Here is a 22,781-nt window from a genome sequence, read left to right on the forward strand (position 1 = left end):
AAGGCTTTCACACCAAAAGGCCTCTACCTTCCCAGCCCAAGGCTGAAGAGGTTAAATGGCAGGCAGTCACGCTGGCATGGGAGAAGAGCATGCTTCCATGGGACAGTTTGGCTTCCTACACTTTTAATGGGTTGCTGAGGAACACATAGGATAAATACAAGTGTGAGGGGAAAAAATATGAATTCTTAAAAGCAAGGGAGAGGTCTTTGGTTTTGTTTCTTTTTGAAGAACTGGAACCACAGATATTTGATAAGAATAATCTGAGAAAAAAGGAAGCAAAGGGAAGCTGTAGTAGCAGATAAGGATTTGCAAGAAATAGGATGTTTTACTAAAATTAGCAGCTTGAGAAATCTAAACTTCCTGTAGTAAGAGGACTTGGAGGGAGGGTTCTCACAAGAGGCCACGATTCTCAATAGAGAGTAATGATCATGAGGTACATTTGTGAGCAGATAAATCACTCTTCAGAGGAAAACTGAGGAATGGGAGATCAATTTTCCAAGTGACGAGTCAAAGGGGTCGCATTTATGTCTTATTTCTGCGACCTACCAACAGAATGGCAACAAGAGAATAAATGAAAAAAAAAAAAAGAGAGAATAAATGAATGCCAATTTGAATACGCTTCCTTGGAGAGCTTCAGGGTGAGTGCATCTTCCTACCACTCATTCCTTTCAAGTTCCCATGGAAAGACCAGTGATATAGTCTGGAAATGCTTATCAAGGCAACAGACATAAGTCTTTCACAGGTAAGAGAGGTTTGACAACAGAACATACTCATACACAACCCTCAACCAATATGAGTACAGAACACACATTATTCTTGCTCATCATCTTGCAAATTTCTCCAAAAGCAATGACCTCTCTCACCTGAACTCATGATAGGTCTCTGACAAATAATTGTTCATAGATGAGAGATGCTCATTTTCTCCTTCGAACAGCTTGTTGGAGGCTGCGTGCTGAAGAACTTTGGCCACTGATCCCAAGTTTCTCCTCTGGTCAGGATTGATCTGTCCACCAGCTGTCATGTCGATGATATCAAAGCCATCAGGAGCGACAATAGCTGGGTTCATGTACCGGTAGTAGAGGAGGTTGCCCACAATCTGGAGGAATGCACACAAAAAGATGGTTTTTAAGAGAAGCAACTCAAGAGTTTTAGATTTTTAAGAAATGAAGTAAATATTCATCGCTATTTCCCAAGAAAGACTATTTTCTGGTCTGAATTCTAAAAAGGAGTTCTGTACAAGTAGTGAATATTGTCACACGTCACTGATATAGTTACCAAAATTACTTTTGATGAAAAATAGCATAATTAGAGCATATTTCCCCCCAAATGCTCTAATATAAAGAGTCTCAGTAATGTGTAAGATCTCTAAAGTAACCTCAGCACAATTAATAATTTTGAAAGTCACTGGAAAACAGAAGACCTGCAGCTTCCCCAGGGCCGGGGGGAATTCTCATAAAATGGCATGTTGGTAATTTTGGCTCACCCCCCACCCCCGATGCAGCTGTGGTGAGATGACCCTTGAAAATCTACCTTTAACAGCTCATCTTCTGTGGCATCTGGAAATTTCTCACGGATCGAATTCTTTAGTACTTTGGCTATATACCTCAATCCATAACTGCATATGAAACAGAGGACCAAAGAAAATAACAAGAAAAGGCTGAGTGAGCAAGAAACACATAGCAGTTGTTCTCATCAACCACACTGGGGCAGTTTTCTTGAAAATTAAACACCAAAGGAGATGGTAACAGAATCACAGAACCTTGACTCATGTCAGTAACTGAACACTGTTGTTTGGTGGCCGCTCTTTGGAGAACGGTTATGAATGTAAAATGCAAATGTAGGCCAACTTTTAAAATGGTGTTAAAAACAGTATGAGGGAAAACGCCTATCTTTCCTGCCAGATTTATTTTATTTTATTTTTTTATTTTTTTTCAGATTTATTTTTATAGTGTTTATTTATTTTTTATAGTGTTTTGAGAACTTTTTCAGTGAAGAACATTCAAGTTGCTACATGTACAACTTACGGCAGTAGGTCAAGAGAAGAAATGATAGAGTTCAGGACTTTGTCGGTGACCCTCCTCAGATTCTCAATGGATGCCTCCAGTTTATTTTTCACTTCTGGGTATGTGAGAGCTTGTTCTGTGGTCACATCATAAGGAAGCTTGCTGAAAACACAACAAGGTCTTTCAATTAATCAGGGGCTTAAAAATGAGCATTTGTGTCCTTGCCAAGCCATTTCTACAATCATGCTTTTTACAGAGAAGTGGACTTCACCCAGTGACCTCAGCGACAAAGTGTTTGCCAATGGGAGGGAGGCCCAGTGTGCCCAGACAGACCCTCTGCCACTAGCAGATCAGGGGACTCTAGGCTCTCACTCAGGATGCTCTCGGCAAAATCACAGGCGACTCACATGATACAGACCCAGCTAACTTTCTCTCTCTCTCTCTTTTTAAGGAGGTTAGCCAGTGGGAGCCATGCAGAGCTTGAACTCACCAACCTGAGATCAAGACCTGAGCTCAAGACCTGGGACACTTAACCCACCCAGCCACCCACGCACTCCTCTTTAATTACAAAAAAGCAGGTAAGTTCATTACAGAAAAAAATGCATATAAGCAAACAAAAATATAGTATCAACCCAGAGACAACCATTTTTCGTATCTTGGTGCATAACTTTCTAGGTCCTACTCTATACATCTGTGTATGTGGGCCTCACACACTCATGGGTATATCTATATATTCCATACAGATCCTACATATATGTGTACGTGTGTATTTACATATACATATAGGTATATATATTTTTATAGAAAATGGCTTATTATGCACAACTGCAATGGAAAACTATACATTTTTTCCATGCCAATAAAAATATTTCTATACCATTCTTCCAAACAGTTACTGAGTCTACTATGTATTATACAAACATTTATTTAACAAATTCCTCAAAGCCAAATATTTTGACTTGACCCAACTTTTTGCTGTTACAAACAGTGCGTGAGAACCATCCATGCAATCCTCTGTGTGTAGCTTAACGATTGCACAAGGCATCCTTTTGAAGGAGATAAAAAGCAGAGATTGCTTAGCTCTACAAACTACCACCCAGAATAGGCCCATCCTACCTGGCTTATTGCTGCTTACACAGGATACTTACTCACCTAGTAAATATAAAAAAGTATGTATCATCAAGTGAGGAGGAAGTATGTACTATTTCTAGGTTTAGGTTTAGAGATATACAAAGAATAAGCAAGGGAGAGAATTACAGAAGTTGTGGCTTTGGGGATCAACTGGTACTGCAAGTTGAAAATCCTGTGTCATACCAAGATGAGCAAGAGTCCGAGAATGTGGCCTATATGGGTATGTTAAGAAGAGGTAACGTCTTTAAGTGAAAACTGCCTTTGGACAGGAAATTTTGTCTTTTAAGAGAGTTTAAGAGTATCCATAATAGCCATGTAAAAATGATCATAAAACATGACTGAAAACCAACCTCCTCTGGGCTCAGTTACCTGGCTTCTCCAGTTTGTGTTTCCAGTTGGTTCACCCAAGCCTTGTACACCTCCACGGGGTTTGTGTTGATGGTCAGGGACTTGTCATCCAGGATCTCTTTTACCACAGGAGCCAGGAGCTGGCGCAGGGTGTTCTGTCCTCGGGCACCTCTGTTGAAGCTCACAACCATCTTGATGACTGTGGGGTTCCCAGTCACTATGTCCTGCACCTGATCCACTTTTGATCTAAAAACAAACAAACAAACCAAAAAAGCCCAGATTGAAACAAAGGGTTTGCCTCCATGGAGAGAGTTTTAAGCAGCCTATGTTCTCTCTGGGAGGCAAGGACTTTGGGGGGTTATACTGCCTCCAAGAGAATCAAAGCCGATATGCTTTAAAAGCAAGCAATCATCTGCAAGATATGTGTGCATCATTTGAGGAGCTCAAGGACATAAAAATAAGTGCTCAGCTTTAATTTCGATCTAGCAGGCAGGCAGGAACTGAAGATGGACGGATGAGAAATGAGAAGAATTCAGGGTGCCACTGGGCAAGTACCGTGTCCCACCTAGTTACCAAATTTCAAAAATAACTTTCTTGATTTAATGAACTGAAATCCGCTTCTTCAAATCGCACTCAAATTCACTGCAGGGAAGCTTCTGGCTATGTCACAGGGCTGAGAGAGCTCTTCCTGACTGCTGATTGCCAAGTCCTGGGAGCTTCCCTTCCTTACCTGCCTCCCTCTCAGCTCTGCGCCACCTCTCACCCTCCCGTGTGACCCCCTTTCCCTCAGGGTCTCAGAGTGCTGTATTCCAGTACTCATCCTACCCAGTTGTCCCCTCCATTTCCTTTGCTGGTTCCTCTCCCCACAGTTTAACTGTTCTGTCTCATGTCTTTCTATGTGATCTACCCTCAGACCTCACTTCCACGTGCAATTTCAATGACCTCCTCCTTGAAATTCATCCTTTGGGCTCAGTGTCTAATCCACCTCTCTTTCCTGGGAGTTGGTCTTGGATTTCCAGCTTTCTGCTGGAAACTTTCACCTTCATGTTCTACACCTGTAGCTGATACTCACCGTGTTAAAAATCCAGTTTCTTTTTTCCTTCTGACTCTCCCACTTCTCTGACATGTGCACCTACCATTTATTCTGTTCATACACAGCAGCAGATCAAGCTTCTAAAAACACAACGTGGCCATGTCAATCAACACCCTGCTCTAAGACCTCTCAGAGCTTCCAAGGGAGTGAACAGTTCCTCGGCACTTGGGCCTGTACTCAGTGACTCCCATGATCTGGCCCAACCTATCTTTCTAGCTCCATCTCCTATTCGTGACTAGTTAAATCACATTTTGCCTGGAATGAGCCTATTGTGTTTTGCAGATCTTGGCCTATGCTCTTTCTGTCAATACTGTGCCTTATTTTTCCTTTTCCATTTTTCTTTTAAAAAGAGTTTATTTATTTATTCATGAGAGATACACAGAGAGAGGCAGAGACACGAAGTAGGTTCCATGCAGGGAGCCTGAGCAGGACTCGATCCTAGGACCCCGGGATCACACCCTGAGCCGAAGGCAGATGCTCAACTACTGAACCATCCAGGCATCAATTCTGTTTCTTCTTATAAAAAACTTAGATATTCTTCAAAGATTTGGTTCAACTACTTCGTCTCCCACAAAATCTTTATCGGCCGACCTGAATGGAACTTTTCTTTCTTTCTTTATCTTTTTTTTTTTTAATATGTTTTTTTTTTTAATTTTTATTTATTTATGATAGTCACAGAGAGAGAGAGAGAGAGAGAGAGAGAGAAAGAGAGAGGCAGAGACACAGGCAGAGGGAGAAGCAGGCTCCATGCACCGGGAGCCCGACGTGGGATTCGATCCCGGGTCTCCAGGATCGCGCCCTGGGCCAAAGGCAGGCGCCAAACCACTGCGCCACCGGGGATCCCTTTCTTTATCTTTTGAGTATAGTTGACACACAATGCTACCTTAGTTTCAGATGTTCAACTTAGAAATGTGACAAGTTTATACGTTATGCTATGTTCCCCACCAGTATAGCTGCCTGCTGTCATGCTACAGGCAGCTACATTTTACATCACTATTACAACATCATTTGTGACTGGAACTTTTCTTCCCACCCCTCTGATCTGTTACATTGTGTGTGTGTTATTCCTTAGCACTTATTTATTCCAGTGCACACATTCCTATATCTCATGTATCCTATTTCTTAGGCTGGCTTACAGAAACCCAAAGGCAGGGGTTCCTAGCTAATATGCTTCCGAGATCTATAGGAACCAGTACAGCTCAAGTATCAAGAAGCCAGGAAGGCAGCTGAGGTTCATCTCATTGGCCAAGGGCATTTTTCATGTATTTTTTTGGGATCTGCACTTTTTTTTTTTTACAATAACTAAACCAGAAAATAAAGTAGCAAAAATCAGTTTAAGTTCCAGTAAGAGAAGTAAAAGAAGACTATCTGGCAGAGATCACTATCCCCATCTGTTTATAGCTTTATTACTCACAGAGTTTTAATTAAGTTAAATTTTTTCCACTGACTTTCAAAAAAGCTTTTGATTTTTAAGTTGCTGTGTACTTGCAAACTCAAAAGTGAATTTGGCTCTGAAAAAGGTATCACTGGTAGGTGAAAGCTGTACCAGGAAATACCCATAGTGATGTAGAAATTCCTTAAGCAATTTGATATACTTGAATATGTATGAGTAACTTATAAGAATAGTTTAAATATTATTTTAGTAAATGAGAGATAGCTGTCACTGAAATGATTTATTCATTGATATTTTTACATATATACATATATATATATATTTATATACATACTTTATTTCTTCCTCCAGAGCAGTCTTAAAAAGCTTGAGGAGTAGGTATTCTTCTCGCTGATTGGAAGCGTAATTGTATAGTGTGAAAATAACAGTATCCATAAATTTAGTTGACTTATTCTGTGGCATTTGGAAAATCAGCTTAGCCAGGTACAAAGGATTGGTCTAAAAGAAAAGAGGGAAGAAGGACAAAGTCCCCCACAAAACTGCATGTTAATATATTAAAACAGAGAGGAGTACCCAATTCCCTTTAACATGTATAAAGCATATAGTGGAGTATCTGGCACACAGTAAGACTTTAAAAGGTGTCAGCTGATATTAATACTATAGGAAGTTATATTACAAAGCTACAACAGAAGTTACATATATATATTTAATGAAATATAATTATGTGCACTATACATCGTTAACCATTTCAAGGTACATATTAATATTTATTGTAAAGACACAGAAGAGACTGAGGTTGACCAACAGAATCAAACATCCGAAGAGACTGGCAATAATGAACCAAGAGTCTAGCTACACAGACTATTCCAGAAGGACTGGTGAATGAACAGAAGGAAAAATATACCATATTCTGAGACTAGAAAGAAAAAGAAAAGGGCATGTTTACGTGTGGAGACAGGATGGCTGTGATGTTTTACGAGTAGAGAGAAGGTAGGAATGAGGCAGGGAGGCTGGAGGGAGGGGTAAAGGTCAGGATAGTTGACGGGTGAAATGGTGGAAGAAAGTGACAGAAAAAAAAGTCAACTTAAAAATAAAGAATTAAAAAAAAAAATTGGTGTGACGTCCTGAGTGCTCATCTGAGGATAGGGTTCCTGAAGGCACCAGCCTTCATGTAATATGGGTCTTTTCCAGTAGCTACACCAATGAGGTAAGGTTAGAGGAATAAAACTATTTAGGTTATAGAGGAAAATATGTACATAGAGAAATTTAATATACCTACTCTTCATCTTCATCTGATGAGAAAAGAAAATTTTCTATACTAGTTTCTATGGAAACTAGTATTCATTTAACACACTCAGTTTGGCTTTAAAGTTTTTAAGAAAACCCAAGTTATAGTTTACTACTTAGGCTTACAATGCTCATAATGATTCCAAGCTCATAATGATTGTCTGAAATTTTATGAAGCTGGGGACCATGTTTTATTTATAGTTTTGCAGTGAATATTTTCCCACACTAAGCATATGGGATTATGAGAAAGGAAATCTGTCTAAAGCTAAAGATACCTTCTCCTCATGCCTCCCAGATGACCTGAAAGCTTTCCATATAGGCTGAGACTGAAGAGGTAAATGCAAAGCAAAACCTATCCTAGCTGACCTGTCTTGTGGCTAATACTTCTTGCCAAGACATCATTTAAAGGCCAAAGGAATTCAGACCATTTGCTTTATGTAGTTTCCTCAATGATCTCAGGCCAATGTCTTCGAGAAAAGATAAAGAAAAATACATGATTTCAACAGACACTCCACTAGATACAACTGAATGGCTGAGCTCTGGGACTAGCAGTTTTGGGTTGCTTGGGGAATAAAACTTGCTGGAATTATTCTCAACATGTTCCTGTGATTTTTATCTTTTCCATTAATGGTCTCCACATATAGAACAAAGTAAAAAAATGCAAGTCTTAGGCCAAGGACTACAGTTTCACTTTCCTTATAACACTAATTCTATCAAAATCTAACACTGGAAACCAAATCCTAAAGAAGCCTCATCCATTTGGGAGACTTACGGATGTCAAAAAGAATAAACGCCCAAGATTACATTTCCAACTGCTGGATGACTACTATTCTAATTCAGGTAGACAAACACTTTTCCCTACCCACGGGGAGCCCTCTTTCTTTCTGGAAAGTTTGCTGGTGTTAATTAAGCAAGGGATTCCAGGAACAATACTGTTTTAACATTTTCCCTCTCTGCTGTCACACCGTGGCCATCTGTGGCACTACACCCGCTCTCCAATCCATGATTCCAGATGGAGAATTCTCATTTGTACCACAATTAACATAACTTCTTTCATGGGGGCAAATCACACCTCATTCACGTTGTGGGTAATGTGTTCTCTGTATACCTAATGTCAGCACCATCCCCAAGGAAAGATTCAGGGACCTTCAGGCCTTGAGGAAGTGACCACTGCCAGCAGCAGCATCCCCACACAAAGGGACACCTGACTCAAGGAAGAACTGCTGACCCACCTTTTGGGGGAAGTTTTCTTCCCAAAGGGGAGGCTTTGTTTATCACTATCACTTACTTCCTCACTTTTCTTTGGGACTAAGTGGATGTACTAATAGAACAGATAAGGTGAACCAGTGACTTAGCCAAAACAACAACTGGTCCACCCCAGTCCAGACATAAGCAGTTCAACTTACTAGTTCTCACCTGCACCCTGGAAGCAGCAAAAAATTACTGTCCACTTACATAATAGTAATGCCACGAAAATAATGAAACTCAAAAGGATGCCCTAATGCCCTAATCAAAACTCTATCCTTTCTCAAAAGAAGGGAAGACTGGTTCAGGGAAAGATCCATTTTGCAAGTACTTTAATTTGCTCAGGGCTGACAGCATCTGCTTATATTACTAGTAGGTTTATACTGTCTCTGCAGGTAACTGTAATATAATGTAGTCCCGAAAGCAGGGGCTCCAAAGTCAAACTGCCTGGGTTCCAGTATCTCTGCTTTACCATCTACTGGCTGCATCCTGGTTTTCTCATATACAGTATGGGAATAATAATATTTACTATTTTCTAAGGGTTGTAGTAAGAATTAAATGAGATGATGTATGTAAAGCATCCAGAATAGCATTTGGTACTTAGTGGGTACTCAAAATGTGTCACCTACTACAACTTTACCCGGGGGAAAGATATACTGTAAACCACCGCCAAGCAATATAGTATTGATCCAAAGCTCATAGTGAGAGTAATTGTTCTCACCTGTAAAAGATAAAACAGCTGCTGATATGTTTCTAGTGTTTTTCTCCTTTCCTTACTCAAACTTTTAATTCCCTGGTTGTCAGTGTTAGTCAGTATTTGCATTTCTCCACCTTTTTTCTTATTCAGCTTTGTTCTGTGTGAAATGACATCCTGGAACAGAATTTAGGAAATGATTATTTTTTATTCTGGTATTCTTCATGTCCTCTCTTCACACACACACACTTCGAAACACATGTAGTTGGAAAGATTAACTTTCCACATTTTCCTTACACATCTTACATCTTTTGCTGGTAAACACACATGCGTGCGCACACATGCCTGGAATATGAAGCACTTACCCACACTACTGGGACACACATTGATATCCTCAATTCGCTTTTATTCAACTTTTAAAGACTCAACTTTTAAAGACTCAACTTTTAAAGACTGCTGATGTGACTCTCTGAATGGCTTTCATGACCCACCAATGAATGGCACACGACCCAAATGAACGCCGCCAGTGCTCTAGAATGCCTGCCTCGTCTGCCATGTAATAACAGGTCACCATACTACAGAGTAGGTGGCAATAAAGCTGTTTTTTCCCAAATCTTCTTCCATCTGCTTCCCTGAACTTAGTCCAACCTCCATGTAAGATGTCGATTTGTAGCCAGCATCAGGATGTCTGACCATGGCTCCTGAGGAGGGGTATTCTGGGAAATTCCAGGCAATACAATGCTTTACTGTGCATGCATCATTGGTTGTCTAGCATCCCTGGCCCCTCTCCATCAAGTGCCAGTAGGGACCCCTAGTAATTCTGACAGTCAAAAACGTGCCTGCCACTGCTTTCAATTGCGCCTGGGGATGGGAACTACTGTTGGCTTTTGTGTACAGGTTCTACATCTGCTTACGTCCTAGCACCCCATTCTCCCACAGCTAGGGTCAGTCCACAGGTAGAAAGAAAACCCTTGGAGTTCTGATATAAGATAGTTCCATGTGATTATATCCACTGCAGGTCTATGAATTTATTCTTTGCCATTCTCAGCTAAGAGAGGGGCAACCTGGATTTCAGCACGTACTTCTGTCCTCCTTACTGTTGTGTGCAGAAAGGGGGGGGGGGATTTGATTTGCATTTCCATGCAATTTTTTAAAAAGGCAACATTTCACCCTTATTTATAAGCATATGATATATTTCAGGATGAAGAAAGGAAGTGTACTCAGCACCAGATGAAGGTTCCGGGGAAGTCTGGGCAGGCACTTGCCTGACATCCTTCTTGATAAGAAGTCATAAAACATCACCAGAATAAGTCTGGTTTACTGTTCCTTATTTCCTTGCTTTCTTCTTTTTAAGTAATTGGCAAAGCACAGATCAAGTCTCTCAAATATGTGGAGTAAATAGATTATCTTGGTTTTAAATAGACGGCAGAAACAAAATCTTGGTATTTAACTCCCCCTCCGGTTATTATTTTCAATGGTGGTGGCTCTGGCAACTGAAGATTTTCCTTTTGTTTTGTTCCCAGATTTCACCTTTATGTTACGGTTTTTGACATACACAGAAGAGAAGAGAGGGCGGGAGTGGCAAGCAGGCTCTGGGGCAGAATAAATCCCTTTGCATTAGAAACAGACATTTGGGGACACGTGGGTGGCTCGGCAGATGAGCATGTGCCTTTGGCTCAGGGCATGATCCCAGGGTCCTGGGGTCGAGTCCTGCACTGGGCTCCCCACAGGGAGCCTGCTTCTTCCTCTGCCTGTGTCTCTGCCTCTCTCTGTGTCTCATGAATAAATAAAATCTTTAAAAAAAAAGAAATATAGACATTTGGTGAGGGCAGGACAGGGAGAGTAATCCTGGATGGGGAGCTGGAACATGAGAGGCTGAGCCCTGGAGGGGAGGAGGTATGGGAGTGAGCAGCTGTGCGGATGGAGCAGAGTGTCTGCGGCACATCCCCCTGCACAGCTGTGCAGGTCACGGCAGGAAGCCCAAATTCCTTCTTCCCTGAAACTGTGCCTTGCTTAAGACTGCTCTTGAGTCAACACAAGTTTTCTTTGGGAAGCCTAAAGAAGGAGCCAAAGACCAACCAGGGAGCAGTTCCAAACATGTATGCTTCTCACTAATAGGAATTTCATGTCTTCTGTTCTTACCAATAAATATTGAACATGTGGAGAACAGTGGTTTGAAGGAGCAACAGTATCTTACTTTTTCACAATATTCCCTCATCTTGATGTTGCCCTGGTGGCCACATTTTGTCCCTTGCCATGATTGCAGGATACCTGAATGCAGGTCATATGCTGTTATATAGACATTTTTATAGAAGGTGTAGACTAGTACAAAGGGTTTGGGCTTCGCAGGCATGAAAGTAGGGGTGCCTACACAGCCTTGTTAACTTTGTGGCCTTGTGCAGGTGAACGTCTCCAAGCCTGTTCCCTTAATCTATAGAATGGGATCAATAATCCCAGTCTCAGTTGCTATGAAGGTCAAAACAACATATGTGATGCACTTGGCACAATTCTCAGGGAAGAAAACAAGGCTCAGAGAGGTTAAGAAACACGCTCGGGGAAACACGCTAACACATGCAGTGCAGCAGTAGAATCAAGCCATAGAACGACCCTTCATCTGGGTTTTAGGCAGCCCGGGCCTGACATCTGCACTCCTATTATGCACCGCATTCATTGGTGGGTAGCTCAGGGACTCAAGATTCCTTTTACTTTCTTTCCTTTTTTCTTTTTAAAATGGACTGACTTATTTTAGAGAGAGAGCATGCGAGCTCATGTGAGTGGAGAGAGGGAGAGAGAATCTCATGCAGACTCCCCACTAGCATAGAATTGGATGCAGGGCTCCACCCCACGACCCTGAGACCACGACCTGAGCTGAAATCAAGAGTCGGATGCTCAACTGACTGAGCCCAGCTGCCCCAGATAACTTTTCCTTTCTCTCCTTCCTTCCTTTCTCTCCTTCCTTCCTTTCTCTCCTTCCTTCCTTCCTTCCTTCCTTCCTTCCTTCCTTCCTTCCTTCCTTCCTTCCTTCCTTCCTTCCTTCCTTCCAGATTTTATTTATTTGAGAGAGAGACAGAGAATGTACACAAGAGAGCACAAGCAGTAGAGTGGGAGAGGCACACTGCCCATTGAGCAGGGAGCCCGATGCGGGGCTTCACCCCAGGACCCCAGGATCATAACCTGAGCAGAAGGCAGACACTTAACTGGGTCACCCAGGTGCCCTACTTTTACTTTCTATTCAGATTTTCTTTCAAGCTAGTTTGAGCTTATACTCTTCTTCCTCCCTATTTCTCTAGGAAACTTCTACGTCACTTGCTTTGTCTCCATCTCTAAGCCATTTTTTTTTTTTTTTTTTTTGCCTAAAACCAATGTTAGCCACTTCATTCACCTACTGACTTCCTGTGATTTCTAGGAGGAATGCCAATTTTATTTTATTTATTATTTATTTTTTAGTAAGCTCTATGCCTAACGTGAAGCTTGAATTCATGACCCCAAGATCGAGAGTTGCATACTCTACCAACTGAGCTAGCCAGGCAAGGAAGGTCACTTTCAGAAAAATTTTAAGACACATGGTTACTTTGGGGCTCTTTACAAACTAAGCTACTTCCTTTAAAAATCTTTCTTTTTTTTTTTTTTTAAGGATTTTATTTATTTATTCATGAGAGATACAGAGAGAGAGGCAGAGACACAGGCAGAGGGAGAAGCAGGCTCCATGCAGGGAGCCCGAAGTGGGACTCGATCTCGGGTCTCCAGTATCATGTCCTGGCTGACAGCAGTGCTAAACTGCTGAGCCACAGGGGCTGCCCTAAAAATCTCTCTCCTCTTTAAACACAAGCTCAGTATTAAAAAAGAAAAAAGAATCAAGAAGTTGAATTTTACTACCCACCCAAAGAAGAATCACTTTTTTCCTAGCTCTAAGTATATATATTTCACAACAAATTAAATTGTACTGCTTTAAGTACTATTGTCTTTATTGTATTGCAAACATTGCCCCTGCCCTTAAATGTTCTTTGAAAACATTATTTTTAGTGGCTATATAGCCTACATATTAAACTCATTTTACTGTTCTCTGTTTATTGTTTTTGTGTTTGGGTTGTTTCTCACCTTTTCACTACTATAAATAAAGCTTTAATTGTACTATTCTTGTCATCAAATTAAAAAATGCTACTATCAATGATAAGACTAAAGACCATATATTTAATAATCATTAATTAAATTTTCAATAAGTAATCAATACTTGGTGTTTGAAAAGGTAAGTTGAAAAATTAGCTCTATTTCACAACATCATCAATTAAGAATACTTAAAAAAAACCTTAAACAGGGGACGCCTGGGTGGGGCTCAGCAGTTGAGTCTCTGTCTTTGGCTCAGGGCATGATCCTGGAGTCTCGGGATCGAGTCCCACATCGGGCTCCCTGCATGGAGCCTGCTTCCCCCTCTGCCTGTGTCTCTGCCTCTCTCTGTGTCTCTCATGAATAAATACATAAAATCTTTAAAAAAAATCTTAAACATTCATAAAGACCTGAAAATTTGCCATGATTTCATTTTCCACATGAATAACAAGCTACATGTTACGCCTACTATTCAGTGTTTTGCAACTAGCCTTTATTTTAAAAGGCATTTCCTGTTTACAACTTTATGGGAATGGCGTAAAACAGCAGTCTAAAGGCTGTAAAAGGCATTTTCTGAAGGACCTTCTGAAATAGGTTACCCTTTTAAAATTCTCATGTTCGTCAAATAATACACATTTTTTAAAAAGGAGAAAAGTACTATTTTTCTGGATAAAATAATAAAAACCGATAATACAGAACATTTAAAATGTACTTTTCTTTCTTTCTCTCTCTCTCTCTCTTTTTAAGATTTTACTTATTCATGAGAGACACAGAGGCAGAGACATAGGCAGAGGGAGAAGCAGGCCCCTGAGGGGAGCCTGATGTGGGACTCAATTCCCAGATCATGACCTGGGCCAAAGGTAGACACTGAACTGCTGAGCCACCCAAGTGTCCCTAAATTGTACTTTTCTTAATATTTAGAAAAGAATATAATTTCCTATTTTGTAAATTGCTCTATTTTCCTTATTTTCTGGGCACTATTTCACTATTTCTCTGCGAGGGCTGGAGACAAGAGTGGGGCATTCACATCCTCATCTGCTGGCCTCCTGAGCTCCTCATTTCCCAGTTTTCCAGAAACAAAGACTCAAGTCAGTGGCAGTTGGCACTCTTTGTTTGACCCATGGTAGCTTTCTCAGAGTTTCTAGAAGGTCAACTTCCCATGCCCCCTTCTGACCTATCCATTTTCTAAAAACTGATGTGGCACTGGAATAGGAACATGGAGAGAGATCTGATCCTACAAATTTCCTTTCTAGGGTAAAAAAATGAAACTTTACACATGGTTTGAGGGAGCTCTGAAATGAACAGGTTTCACACAGATACAAAACTATAGCATTATTTACTTAGAGGCTGTTTGGGGGGCAGTCCACTCAGTAAGGGCCATTTTGGATATGTGTAAAGGCTTTTTTTTTTTTTTTTTAAAGATTTATTTATTTAGGGGGAGAAAGAGTGTGTGCATGAATTGGGGGAGGGGAGAGAGAGAGAGAGAGAGAGAGAGAGAATCTCAAGCTGACTCTACATTGGGCACCGATCCTGACGCAGGGCTTGATCTTATGACCCAAAATCAAGAGTCAAATGTCCAACTGACTGAGCCACCAGGCACCCCACAAAGATAGTTTTTTTTAACATCCTAACAATTGGAAGGTTTCTAGTGGGTGGGAGCAGGGATGCTCTGCTGTCCTGCAATTTGTAGGACATTCCTGCGTACATTGTCTACCTTTTGCATGGGTGGATTTTTCAATGTCCTCCTTGTTATTCATGTAGGTCTAAATTCTGTAATTATTTGAGCCCCCAAACTAATTGTTTTAGATATAAACAAAATGCATTTCCCCCGCAATTTTACTATACACTGACTCTTCTAGGACTGCAATTCTGTGCAGGGAGATCAACTGGCTTGTTCTGAACTTTACAAAGAGTTATTTTCCACTTTGGAAAATGAAATCATGGACAGTTCCCCCACTCACTGGCATTAGTCATCTGCAGCAATTCGTAGTTTGTTCAGTCTGTGATATTCTGGGAAGAGGCCCAAGCCTCAGGCAACTCGTTCACATCTTCTAATGGCATTGGGCCCATGTACTTTCACATTGAAATCCACATTTTTATTAGAAATTACTTTTTTATATTTGTGGGAAGACCTTAGTCTCATTATGAAGGTACCTATGTAAGTAGACTTCGTTTCACGTACATTTCATTTCAGGATGGTAAAAGAGCCTCACAAAATACGTTATCAGGGACAAGAGTATAAAATTTTACCGGTCTGAGAACCATGAGAAAAATGGTCAGTGAATTTGGACAACACATTCTGGATTCTAAATGAGTTTAGCTTGACAAAGGTTTTGTCGGCAAATACTTGTGCCCCCTCTCTCTTCTGGGAGCTGAAGGCCTCACAGATCCCACTGACCTCCAGCGTGATCCTGTTTTTCACCAGGAGCCCAATCTTGATGTCCATCAAGTTCAGGTCTTTCTCTAGCTGTTGATTGCCTCTGATCTTGGTCACCACTTCTTCCCTTAATCGTGCTACCTCCAGCTCTTCCTGGAAATCCAAGTTACTTTGGTCCAATAGGTGTACAAATTTTCGGATCACTGTTAATGGTGGGTTTTCAGAGCCAACTGCAGGGAAAGGAACAGGCATGCTTTCATTAGGCATGTTTGGAATTCTCATCAATAAGAGAGGAATCAGGTATTTCAATAAGGCATTACTACAAAAATATGGCAATGGAAGCACTTAGGTTCCAGAGTGACTCATACTGTCCATGTCAAATCTGGACAGGGAAACTGATCATATAAATAACTGCACACCACTGATGCCACCTGGTCTGTCTTCCAGCTATCTAATTCTCCCATACTGCTTCCAGGACCCTCGCACGGAGAAGATAGCTCTACCTGTCTGTGCTTTATTGATAAGGAACGTAAGAATGGATGTTAACTAAGTTATCTCTGAGACCTTGTGGCTGAGCCAGATAAGAGATTTCTGTTCCTGCTACAGGAAATGGAAAGTGATTTCTCTGAGCCCCAAAGACCATGGAGAGAGAGCAGGAACTAGGTGAAAAGTGAATTAGAGAAAGTCAATGAGAGGAGAACTGTAAGGCCAAACAGGAGCCAATGGAATGACGAGTGAAACATGTTCTGTGGCACAAATACAGGGATTTTAGACATTGAAATTTGGTCCTTGTCCTTTCGGCACGGACTGAGAGGGCACTCAGAGCCTGGGACACCAGCCTCGCTGTTGAGAGGGGTGTCTAAATTCTAAAAGGGTTTCCCCTTGGTGCTCTGAACATTAATTATGCTTTAATTCCTGGGCACTGTGACTTTACAAAAAAATACATTTGTTAAAGTGTTTTAGTAAACACTGGGTAAACTTTTAAGAATAAATGATCTGGACCTTCAGCGATTAATGACTACACACAACACAAAGATGACTTCAAGAACCTCAGCCTAGTTGTGGCAACTCCCATCACCACCTTCTCCTTTACACTGAGTCCCTAACCCATCTTCTTTTTAATTCCAGCTTGGTTCTGTGGTGTTTTGGCATTCAAGAAATAAAGAGTTAAACACCACAAATAACTAATAGCATGAATCCCACATGAACAACCAAATCTATGCCACTTCTGATGGGCTTTATTGGAGAAATTAGTTTGGCTCTTGGGACTCTTCCCTTCCTGAGACTAAAGCACACATGAATTTGTTTTCTACTTTCTAACAAAGATGTTGCTTAATGACATGGCCATTTCAGAAAAAGGCTGAGCAATGCTCCAGAACTCACGTACATAGCTAAGTCAGAAAAACATGAGCCATCTCGTTTGGTCTCAAATTCTCTTTCCTCCTAAGAACCACCTATCTCTGTATGTGCCAATAAGTAGATTACAAACAAATTAGGTACTTTAGCTTTACTAATTATTATTATTATTATTTTTTTATTTTTTTATTTTTTTTTTTAAAGATTTTATTTATTTATTCATGAGAGACAGAGGCAGAGGGAGAAGCAGGCTCCATGCAGGGAGCCCGACGTGGGACTCGATCCCGGGTCTCCAGGATCAGGCCCCGGGCTGAAGGCGGTGCCAAACCGCTGAGCCACCCGGGCTGCCCAGCTTTACTAATTATTATGGCCCCAATTTAGTATTTCCTCTCTCAGCAGTAGGCTTGTGACATCTTCATGATGGGAATCATTTTGGGGTATTTTAATTCCAGAGAGTCACCTAACTTGATAGCACTGACAAGTGACCATATCACACTTATAGCAACTTCCAAGCCTGCATGCACTCAATGCCCTTCCAGAAGGAATGGGTGAAAATGGATGATGACAGACTAATAAAAGTGACTTTTTTTTTTTTCCGGATTAAAAATGCCTTGGTCTGGTGCACCTGGGTGCCTCAGTCAGTTAAGTGATTGCCTTTGGCTCAGGTTGTGATTGTGGGGTCCTCGATGAAGCCCCAAATTGGTTCCTTGCTCAGCGGGGAGTCTGCAGACTTCTCCCTCTCCCTCTGCCCTTCCCACTGCTGTTCTCTATCTCTCACTCTTTCTCAAAATAAATAAATAAAATCTTTAAAAAATTGCCTTAGTCTTGGGATATCTGGGTGGCTCAGTGGTTGAGCATCTGCCTTTGGCTCAGGGTGTGACCCCAGCGTCCTGGGATTGAGTCCCACATCGGGCTCTCTGCAGGGATCCTGCTTCTCCTTCTATGTCTCTGCCTCTCTCCATGTCGCTCATGAATAAATAAATAAAATCTTTAAAAATAATGCCTTAGTCTTACAAAGATGCTGAACTGAGAAAGTAATGAAAATTGGCATTTCTGATACCACAAAACCGTCCTACTGCAAAAGTGCAGAGCAGCTTGGATCTAACTTATTCACTACCATAGTTTCTATCCACTTTCTATGCTTCAACATGAAATCACCTGGATTTTCTAATTTTCTAATTTTATTGTGACATATATTAGTTGGGAAAATAGGCATATATCTCTCTAAGACCTTAATTAGGCAAACTATAATACTAGTGTTATTAAAGAGGCAGTAAGTATTACTTATATAAATAGATTTATATATTTGATTATAGCTCCATCCATTCCACCCTTTAGGTCCTAAATGAGCCACCATGGAAAAGCCACATTCCATTCACTAGCCGCGTCTTTAAGGTATGACTCCAGTTTTTGCTTATTTATAGTTCTAACATCTAAGAATTTTGCATGATCGTTATTCTTAAATCTTTGAGCCATATTTTCACCTGGATTTTTTAAAAAAAGATTTTTATTTATTCATGAGAGATACACAGAGAAATGCAGAGACACAGGTAGAGGGAGAAGCAGGTTCCATGCAGGGAACCCGACGTGGGACTCAATCTTGGGACTCTAGGATAATGCTTTGAGCCAAAGGCAGATGCTCAACCACCGAGTCACCCCTTCACCTGGACTTTTAAATTAGGATTTCTTTTGTCTTTGTCATTTAAAAAAATGTAAAGGGGCACCTGGGTGGCTCAGTTGGTTAAGCACCCAACCTTGGTTTTGGCTCAGGTCAGGATCTTGGGGTCATGAGATTGAGCCCTACATGAGGCTTGGTGCTCAGTGTAGACTCTGCTTGAGATTCTCTCTTTCTCCTTCTCCTTCTGCCCCTTTCCCCTTTCATGTTCTTTCTCTCTCAAATAAATAAAAATCTTTAAAAAAATGTAAGCAAGTGAAAAGCATCACCACAACTGCCCACAAAAACATGTTACCAAGAATGAAATGAAAAGCAGCCTGTGCTCATTTAGAAAATTTATTCTTGGGATCCCTGGGTGGCGCAGTTGTTTGGCGCCTGCCTTTGGCCCAGGGCGTGATCCTGGAGATTCGGGATCGAATCCCACATCGGGCTCCCGGTTCATGGAGCCTGCTTCTTCCTCTGCCTGTGTCTCTGCCTCACTCTCTCTCTCTCAGTGACTATCATAAATAAATAAAAAATTAAAAAAAAAAAAAGAAAATTTATTCTTAAATTGTCTTTCAGGAGTAAAGGGCAGTAGAAAACCTGTTTTAGTGTGTTAGGGCTCAGAAAAGAAAATCCCTATTTAGCCATCTTGTAAAACACTTGAAGATATCCACCAACTGAGAGATGAACTTCATTAACTCAACAACGGAGAAGTGTGGCCCTGAAAAGACTGGCTGGCCTTTCCTTGCTTAGCTTGCACAGGGAATTCTGGAATCCAGTGGAATGATGTATTAGCCAACAGATTCTGTAGGCTGCAGGTACAAACTGCTCTCTCAATCTTCTTGAGGCTTTTCCTCAATAAGTAACAGAGAAGACCTTTCTGGAGCCATAAACTTCACTCCAAAACTCAGACTTTAGACAGTAAAGGGCACTCACTAAACTACTTCCTAGGTAGTTACGTTACTGAACTTTTACTTCCTCCAAAGTATAAAAATGAGAAACAAGGCAGAGTCAGACACAGCATAGGGGCCATTTTCATTACTATGATGTGCAAATCATGATTTTTTTTTTTACCCTCTCAAAACTAATTCTGAGTGACCTAAGCAAAATATTTTAAAAATTTGTGCAATACTACTATCAGCAAGTTCTTAATCTATCACATGTTCTTGCAATAATAAGAATGTTAAAAATTCAGCATATAAAAAAAGATCTTGATTATGTAAAGAACAGAAAAACATACAAAGTTGGGATTGCAAACAGTGCAAAATGTGAATGTTGTTTGAGTGATTTTTATTTTATTTAGCTGTTTTTAAACTTTCTACAAATGGTATATATTAGTATTATAATAAAAAATATTTTAAAAACTGGAAAGTCTAGAATGAAATTATAGGAAGATGTTCATAGTTATCTTTGGGAGATGAGTTTTTTTCCTTCTTATTCATGTCTCCCAAATTTCTCATGTGAACATGTTTTATTCTTAAAATGAGGGAAAAAAATCATAGGCCAACAAAACAAATTAAATAGTTCAAATATAAGCTTATCTTCTGGCTAATTCTTTTGCATTAGATTTCTGACTCTAGCTCAAATTTAATATAAAAATATCAGCATTTATGCCAACTCTATTCTTTGTGAAGAAATCATATCCACTCTACCTACGCTTCTGTATAAGAGGAAGTCCCTCTTCCTGCCATGCCATTCATGTTCCTTCGTGTGCCAGTTCAGAACCCGGGGTCTGAGCTAGTCACAATCTACTGGAAACAATGGACAACTTCTGTTCCTGGAGCAGCCTCTGAAGTGACTAAGATGTTTTTATTTTTGCTTATTTATAAGGAATCCATACTTTGTTTCAAGATGATCTCCAGTTAGTGATGGCTTGACTTAACGATTTTTTTACTTCATGAAGGTGCAAATGCCATACACATGCAGTAGAAGAGTACTCTGAAGTTTCAGTTTGCATCTTTTCCCAGGCTGGGATCATGCCATAGGATGGTCTCTTCTGATGCTGAGTGGCAGCAGTGAGCCACAGCTCCCTGTCAGCCACGTGATCCTGAGGGTAAACAACCCATACACTCATAGCCATTTTGTTTTTCACTTTCAGTGCAGTATTCGATAAATAACAGAAGCTATTCAACTCTTTGCTATAAAATAGGCTTTGTGTAAGATGATTTGTCCAACTGTAGGATAATGGGAGTGCTCTGAGCACATTTAGGGCAAGCCAGGCTAAGCTATGATGTTCCATAGATTAGGTGTATTAAGTGCATTTTGACTTTGGATATTGTCAACTTACGATAGGTGTATTAGGACATAACCTTATTGTTAGTGGAGGAATATCTGTACTCCTACTTACCCAATGTTTTGTAGTCATCTCTAGCTTTGTTTGCTCTCAGTAGTGACTGTATTTTCACAATTTCATTTTTCTGCAAAAGAATGAGACCAGTCATGATCTTCCCAAAACCCAACTATTCCACAACTGTAGAATTCAGAACTACTTAAAAACTGACAATATTTAAAAATGGACATGATTTAGGGACACCTGGCTGGCTCTGGTGGTGGAATATGTGACTTTTGATCTCAGGGGTGTGAGTTCAAGCCCCATATTGGGTGTAGAAATTCCTTAAAAATAAAATTTTTCATTGTATATAAAAAATATTTTAATTCTTGTCCTTACGAACTATAAAGACTATACGTGATTTGGAAATGAGACTGTACTAAACAATGGCCAAAGAATAACTCTACTCTATGCCTTGTCTTTGGTCACTCAGAATTTTCTTTTATTTACTTTATTTTAGAGAGATACAGAAAGAGTGAATGGGGGAAGGGCAGAGAGAAAGAGGATCTCAAGCAGACTTTGCTGAGTATGGAGCCTGACACAGGGATCGATCCCACGACACTGAGATCATGACCTGAGTTGAAATCAAGAGTTGGATGCTCAACCAACTGAGCTGCCCAGGTGCCACTGGTCACTCAGAATTATGTTATCAGCTATGATTGTTGTTGCTTGTCACCTCATGTTATTTTTATTTTATTTTATTTATTTAGGAGATTATGGTGTATTCACCATAATCTCCTTTCCGTTCCACATAAATTCAGGATCTCTTTTACACATAACAATACACCACATCTCTGATGCCTGGTTGGAATACCAATGTTCTGTGCCATGTTGTCTTCTGACTGACCATCACTCTCCCCTGACCACCATATGTCATGAATGACACCATATGTCATTCTTTGCTAGAGAAGATACTGTGACTGTGTTTTTCCCTTCCACTGTCTCATGATGGGGTCCTGACCCACTTGCCCAAGTAGCTGCACATGGTTCAATAGCTATTGCTATTTCAGACTCACATCTTACAAACTGATGAAATGCCTGTAATACATGTCCTTGAAACATGGCTTCTACTTGCTTTTCCTACAAGCTAGTCTTTGGTCTTCTAGTGAAGGATTTGAGGCTCCCTCCCTCCCTCCCTCCCTCCCTCCCTCCCTCCCTCCCTCCCTCACTGGATGCTCTCTAAAATAAAATCTTAAGAAAAAAAAAAAGAATGAAAACTATTTAGAACTGACAGTATTTGGATGGGGTGCATTCAATGTTTATTTTTTCCATTTTCTTTGAAAAGAAAGGGTCAGAAAACTTAGCTAAAAGTATCGACAAGATTATACGGGACTGTTTATAAAGAGATCTAAGAGGGAAAAGAATTTTATTTATTTACTTTTTTGGGGAAAATAATTTTAGCCTCAAATTTAGATGATTCAATCTCTAATTTAAGATTGAATCAATTTAAAGATCCTAAAAAAATTCTTCCTGTGGTCTTCTATTTAAGTTTATCAGTTAGCAGTTAGAAAAACTTTATAAGCAGTGTTGGAAAATACTTGTCTGGAATCTTTTCTCTTCAACATTACTAGCCCACATCCATTTCTTCTCACACATTTCTATGCAGCCCTGACTAGTGAAGTCTCACTCTTAACATGAGTTCTGAATTAAAAAAAAGTAAGCCTCCCAATATTATCACATTGAGTTCTTAAGACCCGTTGTTTCCTCTTATTGTACATTTCCACCATTTAGCTCTGAAGTTGTTTTTAAAAAATATGTAAGGTT

At 40.3% G+C, this 22,781-nt stretch overlaps 1 protein-coding gene and 1 pseudogene across 2 annotated transcripts in view; both read right to left on the reverse strand.

Moving 5' to 3' along the window:
- The window catches only part of IQGAP2 (IQ motif containing GTPase activating protein 2), a 288,002-nt gene that overhangs the window by 26,908 nt on the left and 238,313 nt on the right, over positions 1-22,781 (reverse strand). For both annotated transcript variants that reach the window (XM_025438205.3, XM_025438204.3), the window contains 8 exons: positions 21,036-21,105; positions 15,697-15,905; positions 9,222-9,371; positions 6,303-6,466; positions 3,504-3,728; positions 2,025-2,165; positions 1,531-1,615; positions 864-1,096 (listed from right to left, as the gene is read on the reverse strand). In XM_025438205.3, coding sequence (XP_025293990.3) covers positions 864-1,096; positions 1,531-1,615; positions 2,025-2,165; positions 3,504-3,728; positions 6,303-6,466; positions 9,222-9,371; positions 15,697-15,905; positions 21,036-21,105 — 1,277 coding nt within the window. The remainder of the gene's footprint in view (positions 1-863; positions 1,097-1,530; positions 1,616-2,024; positions 2,166-3,503; positions 3,729-6,302; positions 6,467-9,221; positions 9,372-15,696; positions 15,906-21,035; positions 21,106-22,781) is intronic.
- LOC112653460 (single-stranded DNA-binding protein, mitochondrial-like) lies at positions 21,618-22,079 on the reverse strand (annotated as a pseudogene).

The sequence above is a fragment of the Canis lupus genome, chromosome 3, assembly GCF_003254725.2.
Source record: "Canis lupus dingo isolate Sandy chromosome 3, ASM325472v2, whole genome shotgun sequence".
Classification (NCBI taxonomy): Eukaryota; Metazoa; Chordata; class Mammalia; order Carnivora; family Canidae; genus Canis; species Canis lupus.